The sequence below is a fragment of the Hibiscus syriacus genome, unplaced genomic scaffold, assembly GCF_006381635.1.
Source record: "Hibiscus syriacus cultivar Baekdansim isolate YM2019G1 unplaced genomic scaffold, ASM638163v2 tig00110528_pilon, whole genome shotgun sequence".
Taxonomy (NCBI): Eukaryota; Viridiplantae; Streptophyta; class Magnoliopsida; order Malvales; family Malvaceae; genus Hibiscus; species Hibiscus syriacus.
In genome coordinates, this window is record NW_024062770.1 from 4,150,458 (window position 1) to 4,162,688 (window position 12,231).

The following is a 12,231-nucleotide window of genomic DNA, read 5'->3' on the forward strand; positions in this document are numbered from 1 at the left end:
AACGTGTTTTAAGATACCTCAAGAGTACTTTGGATTTGGTATATTATTTGCCCCTAATCATTCAATGGTGTTCACTTCCTTCTCTGATGTTGATTGGGGAAGTGGTCAAGATGGCAGACGATCAATCCGGTTATTGTGCTTTTCCTGGGTCGAATATTAATTCATAGAGCTCCAAAAAAAATGTATCGTTCTCCATCACAGAAGCTGAATACAACAGTATAACTGGTGCCTCATCTGAATTGGTCTGCTTAAAAATTAAAATCAATAATAGAAGAGTCCAACACGAGTACTGTTTCATTGGCGAAAAATCTAGTTCTTCATTCCAAAGCCAAATATGTGAAACTATCTTCATTTTATTACAACTATACACCAACAGAAATGCAATTTGCTGACCCTCTAACTATAGCTCTTTCCACAAATCCATTCATTCAATTTCAACAACAATGGTGAGCGTTTCCTCCCACTTAAGCTGCCCCATTTTTTCTCAACGACCCAAATGTTTATTGTAGTTCACATATTACCTGTAATTGTTGTTTTTTAGGACTAGTATATATAAGCAAAATGATCTCTATGGACAGGCAGTTTGAAGGAATGAAGCAATGAATCTTTGCATTACTTTACTGTTCCTTTACACTGCTCTTTACAGGATCCTTGACACTTCCCCCAATGATCCACAGTATATTTTCAATTTCTTTTGAACATCACACGATTGGTTAAGCAAATTAAACTCAAAATCCATCAAAACTCAATAAGAAAACATCAGATTATGATCACAAATAAGTTCATGGCTTCCATCATCATCGAAAGCACAAATCCAACACAAAAAAAAGTAGAAATCCTTCAACAAGAATCCAATTTTTTATTAGAACTACACATTTATCAACAACAGAAAATCAAAAAGTTTGCAAAGATCCGTACCCAACAGACCCAGATTGAAGTTCATTCAGAAGAAGAGGATTTCGGCGGCGAGTTTCTCGAGGGCTTTCTGGTGTGCCCAAGTCTCGATAGTAAGATCGGGCTTGGCATTGAGGCCGACACCAAGGATGACGATGGTAAGGAAGCTGGTACCGTAGCAAGGTAACTCCCAGTCCTCCCATTTGCGGGACTGCCCAGGAGGTGGCGGTGTCCGGTTGAAGAGGTAACCGTTGGGTCGGTCCTGGTGGCCTGGAGAAGTCCAGCGGCTTGGAGTGGCGTGTGAAGAAGGTCCGGGAGAGGAGGCGTTGGCGGATCACGCTGATGAAGGTCATCTTTGCGGTAGATTAACAACCCGAAACCTGATAATCAATTCAGGGAGGAGGGGAATCTTGGGAGGGATTTTGTTTGGTTTTGTAGAGAACAAGAGCTTTTTCTCCATGACGTTGTCCTATGTTTGGGCTCTGATGAGCTATTTACGTCAGGCCATGGGAAGCCCTAAGATATGATCCGGGTTGTGTAATTATTTTAATAGTTTAAAATTATATTTAACAATGATAACATATACACTTTATAGACATTGACAATGTATGTTGAATTAAAAGGGAGAACGTACCACCCTAATATCTAAATTTTATTAGGTTAATTGTTCCTTTTAAGACTGTTCATGTGATTTTCCATTGGACAATACCATCTGCATTAGCTCACGTCGTTCCAACAAATTTTAGAGTGATAATTCCCTATTACAATAGATAAACCAAGTCTAAATCATGAAAATAGAAAAAATGTGATTTAATTGGACTCATATAACATTTATAGAAACATGTTAGGTATAAATATCCGATCTTAACATCTATTCAAAAAGATCCAAGGCTTCAGAGGCAAACTCTCTATGAGAGTACGCATAAATCATTAGAGATGGCAAACGGGCGGGTTGGGTTCGGATTCCCCCTCCCCTATCCCCATACCCATTTAATATTTTTAAATCTACCACTCACCCACCATTCATGATAGGTAAAATTTTTTAAATCCACACCCGCTCATACGGGTACATTCTCAAATCCAACCCCACTCCCACTATCTAACTGGAGACGTACCCTGCTAGACACGCATGACAACAACCTTAAGTTATACATAAACAACAAACATAAAACAAACATGTCCATTAAGAAGCATAATAAAATAAACCAAAATTATCTGAGTTAAGTGTTAACATATATCTTAAAGTATATAAAATATCATAATAAAATATATAATTAAAGCCTAGAAACATAAATGACAAACACATAATATTTTTGTTCTTTGGCACAACATTCTCAAATTTCAAGCAATACTTGTGACATCTGTTACTCCAGTATTACAATCATCATTTTTTACTTCCTCCAATTAAGAGCGCTCCAATTTAAATTCATTACTACCTACATATATAATAGAAGACAAAACTAATATAAGTTAGTAACTAAACTTTAATAAGTTAATTAAGCACAATTTGACAACTAACATATACTAAATAATAATATTACCTTTAATATCGACCCAAAGCCAATTTTGAGCATACATTAATGCTTCAATCGACTCCGGAAGTAGTCGACTACGATAAGGATCAATTACTCTTCCATCTTAAAATTATACATAATTCATAATGATCCAAAATTTAATGGGTATTTAGTGGGTGAGCGGATGCGGGGCGGGTAAGGTCTCAAACCCATCATCCGCCCACTACCCGCGATTGGTACCACTTTCTAAATCCACACCCTCTCATTACCCACTAAAATTATACTCATCCCACTCAATTGGAGCGGGTACGGTGCGAAATCCATAAAATTGTACCCGTTTACCATCCATAGAAATCATAGCATTATAGGACACCACATTCTTCTCAACATTTCATGAAGCACATTCCTTGCCTTCCCAGCAAAGGTACAAAGGTAATCGTCACTGAAAATTTAAAATTATTTTATATTTAACATTTTTGATATATTTTTATTTAAAATCGATTATTACTTCTCAAAATTTTAAAAATTTATCTTTTCTTAAAATCATAGACATTCATTTCTTAAACATAAAATAATATATCCATCACAAATTTGAACATTGGAGCATTAGGTAGTTAAAATAATTTGTGGGTCTTACGGGAAGACAGTGAGAGTTAGCTGGTGGGAAATTCTGTTCTACGGAGACCTAATTTAAGGCCAAGTAACAAAAGAGAATGGACGCAATCGAAAATGTTATACAAATCATATTATATTCGGTTGAGCGTGATCTAAAATGTTAACTTTTGAATATTTTCGGTTTAATCGAAAATGTTATGAAAAATGTGACATTTTCGGTTACCAACAAAATAAAAACAATTAAACTAAAATAAAATTTTTATGTATATGGTTGAACAAAATCAAAATTCATGTTTAACATTTCACATTTCATGAAAATTCATGCGTAGTTATCATATTTATCCTTACTTAAACGTTCAAGTCAATGATCTAATGTAGGAAAAAAATAGTTGAGGCAGGAAACATGTGAACATAAACATGTGAACATAACAGCGAAAGTGCAATCAGTTTAACATGGTTAATGAACCAAAAGGAAACACAATAGAGCCATGAAAAAACAAAGGCATACTCAATTGGGGAGGCAACAACACTCCTTTCACTTCATAATTCTTCAAAACTTGAAACAACTGTCCACAAAACCTCCCGTGTATACAACCATTCAGTAAACACTAGTCAAACTATCACCTTTATACATCTACTCCGGTTATCTAAGTTTCACTTTCCACATGGATCAGAAAATACGGATTACAAGCTTACAAATGCCACCGACAGTACTGCCCCAGAAATCAATATGTATAAACATCGACTTCATCGTGTAAAGAGTTGACGCAGATATCACTAGCCTGCAAATACAAGGTTATTATCGCACAAAGACAGATATATAGATAGAGAGGGAAAGCAAATAGAAGCTTCACGTTGGCAAAAAGAAAGAGTTAAAGAAAATTGCGAAAGAAAACCACGTAGACTGAATATTTTCTAAGGATAAAGAGTTCTATTAAATCACAAACTAACCAAGAAACAATGTTCAACATAAAATGTTCAACATTCATACAGGTCCACACATGGCGCACATCATACCAACACAGTACGTTCTTCTTCTCATTCGTTTTGCATCCGACTACCTTGTATTTTCAATCTAGTAACAACTAGTAATGCTGAATTTGTTCAAGAAAAGCTCAAGCAAGCCACTGTTAAAGTGACAAATCACCTAATTTAGATTCTTTCCACTATTAGTTTCAGAATATATATAATTTAAGGCAGCAAGCAACAGAACTACAATATCTTCACATCAATTGAAGAAATAGTTAACTTGTCTCCAGTGTGAACATGCCTGCATATTTCTTTCAAAATGCCTCCGAATGACAGATACACCAGCATTTTCATCACTGCTTAATTATGCCATGGTCCTAGTTGTAGGAATTTGGTCAAGAGTGGCAGGTTAATGTAATAACTTATCTCATTCAGTTTGTTTACGTTATAAGATGATATTTCCCGTGGAAAAAAATATAAAGAAACAACTCCTGCATTAAGTTTCAAAATGCAGTTCTCAGGAGATACATTATGTATAGCAAACACACAGACACCTTGTATGAAAAGACACATGATACCTGTTATTGGATGGAAATAGAATCCTTCATACGTATAGAACTACATTTGTTTTACCTATTGATTCAAACAGAACCATTGAATACATATAGAAATAGATTTGCTTGCAGGTAAGCCACAAGTTTACTAATAAACATGTCCCTGGTTAAACAACGGAGTTTAGTATTTGAAAATGAAATCCTTGAATCTTAAACAATCAGAAGTCTCTTGAGAAATAAATCACATCAAAAATCTGATAAGCAAGTTAATATGAAATACTGGACACATTGGAAGCTATTTCACATGATGCAAACGGTAAACTTGCTATGTTATTCATGTATGGGATACCAGCACGTAAACAGTAAACACAGCAATCTACTTCTATAACAGATAAATGGAACATGCATGTGCTGAATTATGACAAGAGGACTGACCAAATGGTTCCTAAAATACTAGTAGAAAAGAGAGGTCCGAATGTCTAGTTCTTCAAACTTCCAAGCAAAGAAGAAGAATATGCTAGCAGAAAGAAGTCTACACCCAACAAAGAGGGAAAGCTTAATTAGAAATACTAAATCATGGGATAAGCACAGCCAGTCCAGAAATAATAATGTTAAATTTTAGAATGAATCAAAAACAATGTATTGACTAAGTTCAGAAATAACCTGAACAAAACTACAGTGAAGAGCAATAAGTAAACGGCCAGCTTGACAAAACGATATTTCTTCTCGGTATTAAGATCTCTGAAAATCTCAGTGACATCAAGAAGATGCTTTCGGTTCAAGTACCTGAAACATTCAATTACCAGTCAAACATCATGCAGTGACAAATTAACTACAAAAAGTAGTGCAAGACATAACTATAGCACTATACTAAAGATAAGTTATCTGAATCACTTGTCAACTTATTTTTCCAATCACTTGTAAGGATCATGATAAAATTACCATTTCAAAAAAAAAAAAAAAAACACTTCCAAGATTTCTTGCTTGAAGACTTTCCTTTAACCCAACCGCACACGTCTGTCTCTCTGAAATGGTGAAAGAATCTTATAGAATCCACAACTTTCTAAATATAGTACTAACTCGTCAGAAAGTACAAAACCTTAGTGAAAGGATCTAAATTAAGATCTAAAACAAAATACTACCAAGATTCAAATCTTGTTCTTGTATATCAACAATAGATCATATAAGTTGCGTCAACCATCAAAAATTACAAATCAACGATCTGTGCACCTTTTCATCGGAATAGACCAATAAAGTAAATGAACTTAAATGCGTTGTTTATTTAGCGAACAAGTAAATGAAACTTACAACATCAGATGATAAGCAGTAATGGGAAGAGTGAAGAGAAACATGAACCAATGCCAGGTAAGCAGGAAAGAAAGGCAGAGAAATGCTTGCAGCAGGAAGTCTGGGAGAACAATGGAATTAATCCGAGTCGTTGCTTCGAAAGGATTGAGATGATCAGCCTCAAGATCTGATAAAGATAGCAACTGTACCAGAACAAAAATTAAAACATACGGGAAAAGAAAGAAAGAGAAGAGGAGGGAGAAGATTATAATACCTGATAAAAGGACGAAGCGAGAAGAGCAATGTTGATAAAGAAACAGAGAACCCAGAAAATCAAATCCCATGCCATTTCCCCCCCAACAATGCCAAAGCTCTGATTAGCTACCGCTTTTTCTGTTCTTTTTTTCTACAAGAAAAGCCCTCGTTTGTTTGCAGGGTTTATTTGAACAGAATGAATAGCAATGGAGTGTGGTTTTTTCAGCGTGGGAGCGTGCTTACCTTTTTCTGTTTGCTCTCACTTCCATATTCCATTATCACGCGCCACGTGATCTCACGTCTAAAAAATTTTATATTTGAAATAAATCTAAAAACATTCTAGGACTAATAAATCTTAATGTATAGAGTGCGTGAATAAATAAAGAGAAAATAACCTCAGTGACCGAAAATGCCTTATAATATACGATTTTGACTAATTTTTTTTCGATTTGCCAAAATGACCAACAAAATCGCAATGCGATCTCTAAATCGTAACGCGATCTCCAGTATCGCAAATCAGTTTCCAGATTCGCAACGCGATTTTGACTATCGTAACGCGATTCTGACTATCGCAACACTGAATTTCAAATTTGCAACAGGTTTTAGTTTCGCAACACAAATGTGTTGGGTATATAACTACGCAGCAGCAACAACTCATAACCTAAATTCCTAAATCGCAACTCATTTCATCTCCATCTATCACTCTCTCCGGCGATATCCGTTCCTATATCCAACGACATCCTATATCCAACGACATCCTTCCCCATCCGGCAACAGGTTTTAGTTTCGCAGCTCGTTTGGTTAGTAAATTAATTTACAATAATGAAATCATCTAATGTTGATCATGTTTGGATAGATTTGTGTTTTGGAGGGTCATGGGAGAATGTTCATGGTGTTTTACAATATATGCCTTTAACCATGAATCTTCAACTAAAACTGTCATTAAAAAGTTAACTTATGAAACTCTAATGTTACGTGTTGCAAATAAATTGAATTTAGAGTCCCTAAGTGGATTTAGACTATCTTATCAGAGAAAAGGTAAAGTTTATTTGTTAACTGACAATGAAGATGTTGAACCGATTCATTGCTTACATTAGTGTTTCGCAAGATGATGTTACAGGTATGTTGTTGAACCTAGAAGTAGTGAAGTTGGGTCAGTAGCGGATAGTAATCAACTAAGTTTTTCAACCCAGTTTATGGTACTCAAAATTTAATGGTTCACCACAATTTCATCACCAAGCAAATTTGTTTCACCACATTTCCAATACCAAACACAATCTCAAAACCCACAACCTTTCCCTAATCCAAATCCCAATAAACTTTCAGCACCAAATTTCGGTTTTCGTATTGACCAGTTAGACGATGATGAGCTAACAGAAAAAATTGTGAGTACTAGTCAGTATTTGAAATTTGATCTTGGTCAATACCCAAACTTTGATCTTGGTCAATACTCGGATTTTGATGATGTTTCAGAAGAAGAAACAGACCCTGCATGTAATGATTTTGATATTGGTCAATACCCGAATTTTGATGATGAAACAGCCGCTACCGAGGAAGATGTTGTTGATGATAATGAGGAAGAAGTTACGACTGTGAATGAACATGTTGAACATCCATTCTGTAATTCATATAACCCTGAAGAAGAAAAAGAAGAAGAAGAAATCCCCGAAGAAAAGTCCCCGAAGAAAATGCCACGGGAGTATAACTGGAATATGCCATAATTACTTCAGATACCGGAAGAAGAGTTGGTAAAGATAACAGTTGATTGTTACACAAAAATTATTCGTATCAAGAAAGATGATTGTTTTGATACAAAGGAAGACTTGAAGATAGCTTTTTATACGAAATGTGTGGAAGATGGCTATCAACTAAAAGTTAACAAATCAAGCAAATATCATTTCGAAACAAGATGTATGATTAACAAAAACTGTATGTGGCGTATGATTGCAAAGAGGATAAAAGATTGTGAAATGTTTCAAGTTAGGAATTTTATTGATAAACATACATGTTCAATAACCCAAGTTTTTCCTCACCATAGACAGAAAAACAAAAAGGTGTTGGGTGGTTTTCTGGCTTAGTTAATGTTTTTGAATGGCAGGGTATATCGGGGACATGAAATTATGACTGACATGAATGCTCGGTTCAAGATTAGTATCTCATATTCTCAAGTTTGGAGAGCCAAATGTTATGCCTTGGAATTGTTGAGGGGGTCGCCAAAAGCGTCGTTTGCCCAACTGCCAGCTTATTGTCACAATTTAAAGTTGAAAAATCCTGGGTCGGTAACTCATATCAAAACAGATAGAGATGGACGCTTTGAGTTGCTTTTTATCACCATTGGTGCTGCGGTTAGTAAATCAATATAATTTTGTTGACTCATTTTTGTTAGTTACATGTAAATCACATTTAAATTATTATATTTCTTGTGTATATTATTTTGTAGATTCGTTCGTTTATTAATTGCATGCGCCCAGTTATTATAGTTGATGGAGCACATTTGAAAGGTCGATACCTTGGAGTAAACTTATTAGCAGTAGTCATGGATGCTAACAATGGGATATTGTCAATAGCTTACGGGGTTGGCAAATCTGAAACTTCTTATTCATGGACATGGTTTATGGGGTATCTTAGGGATTACATATGTCCTATTAGAAATCTGACAATCATATCCGATAGGGCAAACTCAATTGACAACGTTGTTAGAAGGTGTTTCCTAGATGCTTTTCATGGACTTTGTGGTGTTCATTTGTATAGAAATCTAAAATCAAGGTCTGCTGGATAAAATCACAAATGGACATACTGGAAGGCTGTAAAAGCTTATCGGGAAGTGGATTTTAATAAGCATATAAATTGTTTAAGACGTGTTTTGCCTCAGTGTGCTCAAACACTAGAAGATGTCGGGTTTGAAAGATGGTCAAGAGTATATCAACTTGGAGCAAGATATGGTTTCATGACATCTAATAGTGCAGAATCAATCAACGCTCTAAGTCGTCATTCCCAGAAATTACCCATTACTATGTTAATGGAGTTTTTTCGAGCCTCTATTCAACAATGGTACTACAAGAAAAGAAACCATGCTGGTATTATTTCTTTAAATTCGTAACTTATCATATATTTTACTAAGTATTATTTATTTAAACTTACAGGAACATTGGAACATCGTGTTACACCAGGACTGAAAAAAAGATAACGAAACGTGTTGTGAAGTCAACGTCATGGAGAGTTGAACCATGTTCAAACACTTTGTTTGAAGTACTGGATAATAACTTAAATGGGCTTGTCGATCTAAATGCAAAGACGTGTAGTTGTATGAAATGTCAAACATCTGCTTATCCGTGTGGCCATGTTATAAAAGTTGCTCTTCATCTAAATATGATTCAAGCGCATACGCTATGGATTGCTACACTACAGAAGTATATCGACATACTTATGCTGAGATTATCTACCCTATTCCACATCCTTCTGAGTGGGACATACCATATGACTTACAAACAGTTTTACCACCAGCCATGGACAGAAGGCTACCTGGCCGACCAAAAAGTCACGATCGTATACCGTCTAAGGGTGAAGAGAAGAAGAGATCGATATGTAGTCGGTGCAAGGAAAGTGGTCATACAAGGTTGACATGTGGATCACCTGTGCCATCACAATCATCTTTTCCTCTACCAAAATATGGATCCTCATCAAAATCCAAAGCTCATATGGTGTCAAGCAAAAGGCAATCAAAATCGCAATCAAAATCAAAATCCCAATCACAACCGGCTTTACCTTTTGGGACTATTAACTTAAGTGATTTTTAAATGTAAACGTTGTATTATGTGTATTTTATGTGTAAACTTTTAACATTTTCAGTTAGGCATGTATTAGTAACTTGAGTTTGAACATTGCTATAATCTATTCAGTTAATATCACATATTACACATTCATTTGAATATCGCAACGCGAATTTGACTATCGCAACGCAAAAATCGCAACGTGAATTTGACTATCGCAACGCAAATTTGACTATCGCAACGTGAATTTGATTATCGCAACGGGAATTTGACTATCGCAACGAGAAAACCGCAAAGCGTATTAGACTATCGCAACGCAAAAATCGCAAAGCGAATTGACTTTCGCGTTGCGATTTTAGCTTTCGCATTACGATTTTGACTTTCGCATTGCGATTTTGAGTTTAGCGTTGCGAAAGTGTACCTTCAACAGGTCTTTTGCCTTCAATATGATGCAGATTCAAATCAACTTTTACATTTCAATCAATTAAACAAGCACAAATAAGAATTATTTACACATCAATTAAACAAATCAATTTTTACAAATCAATTAAACAAGCAAAAAATAATAATAATTCTTATTTTCCTCATAAATTAAACAAATCAACTTTTAAGAATCAATTAAACAATCAAAAAAAGTGTACCCCATACAGTTGTTTATGCACCCATACATCAATTTCACGCAGCTCACTTCAGGATTAACCTGCATAAACCAAACATTTGCTCAAACAACACTTTCTAACATCTAAAACCAACAAACAGCAAATTATTGAATTATAGGTACTTAACAACACTTGCATTTGACTTACCAATTGTTTATAGACCTTTTTATAACGCGGATGCCGGTAGGCAGCGTCTCGCATATATCGCTCTAGCCATAAAATGCCGAAACCACAAGCCTACTGCACCTCTATCTCTATCGGTGGGAGGTAGAAACTGTATACTTCCTGTCGTCAAACGCTCCAAGCACATGCATACGAGAGGACCACAATCCCCTCTGGCTCCTTGCATTTGTTGTGGCGCGATCTCGTCTCTGATAACTGTAACATTGAACTTCTTTGGCTTCTTGTTTCCAGAATAAGTCCAATAATTAATCACATCCAAGAATATAGCCAAATGAGAGCTTCATCCTGAATAATATCTCTCAAATCAGACAATGATATGTAATTTATCATGCTGTCATATACTATTGTCTTCAGGGATGGGAGCTGAAGCTCGACGAGAAACCAATGATTAAGTTCCAAAACAGGGATAAACACCTGCAATCACAAGTAATAATTCAATTACGCACTTATTTATGAACACCTTTAAAATATTTAAAAAATAAATACTAACCTTATCGACCTCCCACCATGCAGGATAAAGTTTAGCTTGTCCATTACCCAACACATATGATTCATCTCGTTGTTTCTTCAAGCGAACTACGTGAAAATACGTCGGCATAATTGTATATCGCATATTTTTTTTTATTTTTCCTCATTTTCCTTATTATTAGAATACGTGACACCCATGCATCAATATGCTGTTTTACAAAAAAAAATACATATATTAGTGAATTACATAAATTTAAAAAAATTAATCAAAATAAAATATAAGAAAAATATAAGACTTACCCCCCATCAAAATAGCCATTGTTCAACCCCTAATAACACACCCACCAAGACCGATCAAGCAACAAATGCATATATCATTGAGTTTGTATATGTCAGCGTAACACCCCTGGCTCCGCTCATGTAGAAAAATCAACTGCGGTCTTAGCCCAAAGGGTATTATCCAGAATTATTTCCGGTAGTTTTCTCCTATCCACTTCATCTGTCGGAATGGTACTGGCCGGTAACTCATACGAAAGCCAACACTCATCCATCATGTTCGGTACGTGAGAGGGTTTCTTAATAATTCGACATATTACGCCGTGTGAATCGGGCTCTTGAATGGTGGGAGGGACCTCTTCAACGATGACAAGGGCCTCTTGAACGGTGGGAGGGGACTCTTGAGGGATGATAGGGGCCTCTTGAACGATAGGAGAGGCCTCTTGAATAATGATAGGTGAGTCAGGCTTCTTCTTACGGAGTCTTCGCACTATTGGGGTGAACGGAGACGTAATGGCACATGTACGCCGTTTGATGCGTGAACCCCGTCGTGCAAGAAAAACCCGACGTAAAGCATCCACCTTTTCGGGCCACTAAAAATAAATTAATACATAAATATGTAAATAAACAGACATGCTATTAAACAGTGAAAACAAAGACAAATATGTTTCAAACTTGCACGGTATTCACCCAAGTCATTATTCTATCATAGCTTCACAAAATGCATCAGATAACATTCCAGAAGTAAGCACTTATATAAACATTTAAAAGGACAACATATAGGTTT

General features: G+C 35.8%; 2 protein-coding genes across 3 annotated transcripts; both read right to left on the bottom strand.

Annotated features, from left to right (window-relative positions):
- Nucleotides 1-713: 713 nt before the first annotated feature.
- LOC120130197 lies at nucleotides 714-1,354 on the bottom strand. The gene is made up of 2 exons (XM_039147496.1): nucleotides 1,275-1,354; nucleotides 714-1,229 (listed from the first exon to the last, which is right to left on the bottom strand). The coding sequence occupies exons 1-2, from the start codon at nucleotides 1,352-1,354 to the stop codon at nucleotides 944-946; spliced, it is 366 nt and encodes a 121-aa protein (XP_039003427.1). The 3' UTR covers nucleotides 714-943.
- Nucleotides 1,355-3,515: 2,161 nt separating this feature from the next.
- LOC120130173 (protein cornichon homolog 1-like) lies at nucleotides 3,516-6,260 on the bottom strand. Of its 2 annotated transcripts, XM_039147482.1 has the most exons (5): nucleotides 6,108-6,260; nucleotides 5,855-6,036; nucleotides 5,210-5,332; nucleotides 4,982-5,078; nucleotides 3,696-3,805 (listed from the first exon to the last, which is right to left on the bottom strand). In XM_039147482.1, the coding sequence occupies exons 1-4, from the start codon at nucleotides 6,180-6,182 to the stop codon at nucleotides 5,000-5,002; spliced, it is 459 nt and encodes a 152-aa protein (XP_039003413.1). In that variant the 5' UTR covers nucleotides 6,183-6,260; the 3' UTR covers nucleotides 3,696-3,805; nucleotides 4,982-4,999. The 2 variants fall into 2 exon arrangements, with proteins under 2 accessions (XP_039003412.1, XP_039003413.1); XM_039147481.1 differs by lacking the exon at nucleotides 4,982-5,078 and having other exon boundaries at nucleotides 3,516-3,805.
- Between the last annotated feature and the right edge of the window lie 5,971 nt (nucleotides 6,261-12,231).

What these genes read in the sequence shown, in the direction of transcription:
- LOC120130197 (XM_039147496.1), bottom strand. Translation starts at nt 1,354, where the DNA reads ATGGAGAAAAAGCTCTTGTTCTCTACAAAACCAAACAAAATCCCTCCC. An exon ending in CTCCCTGAATTGATTATCAG is followed by an intron (nt 1,230 to 1,274) that starts GTTTCGGGTTGT and finishes TTCATCAGCGTG; the next exon opens with ATCCGCCAACGCCTCCTCTC.
- LOC120130173 (XM_039147481.1), bottom strand. Translation starts at nt 6,182, where the DNA reads ATGGCATGGGATTTGATTTTCTGGGTTCTCTGTTTCTTTATCAACATT. An exon ending in ACTGCTTATCATCTGATGTT is followed by an intron (nt 5,333 to 5,854) that starts GTAAGTTTCATT and finishes TGAATGTTTCAG; the next exon opens with GTACTTGAACCGAAAGCATC. An exon ending in TTCACTGTAGTTTTGTTCAG is followed by an intron (nt 3,806 to 5,209) that starts GTTATTTCTGAA and finishes TTGTATTTGCAG; the next exon opens with GCTAGTGATATCTGCGTCAA.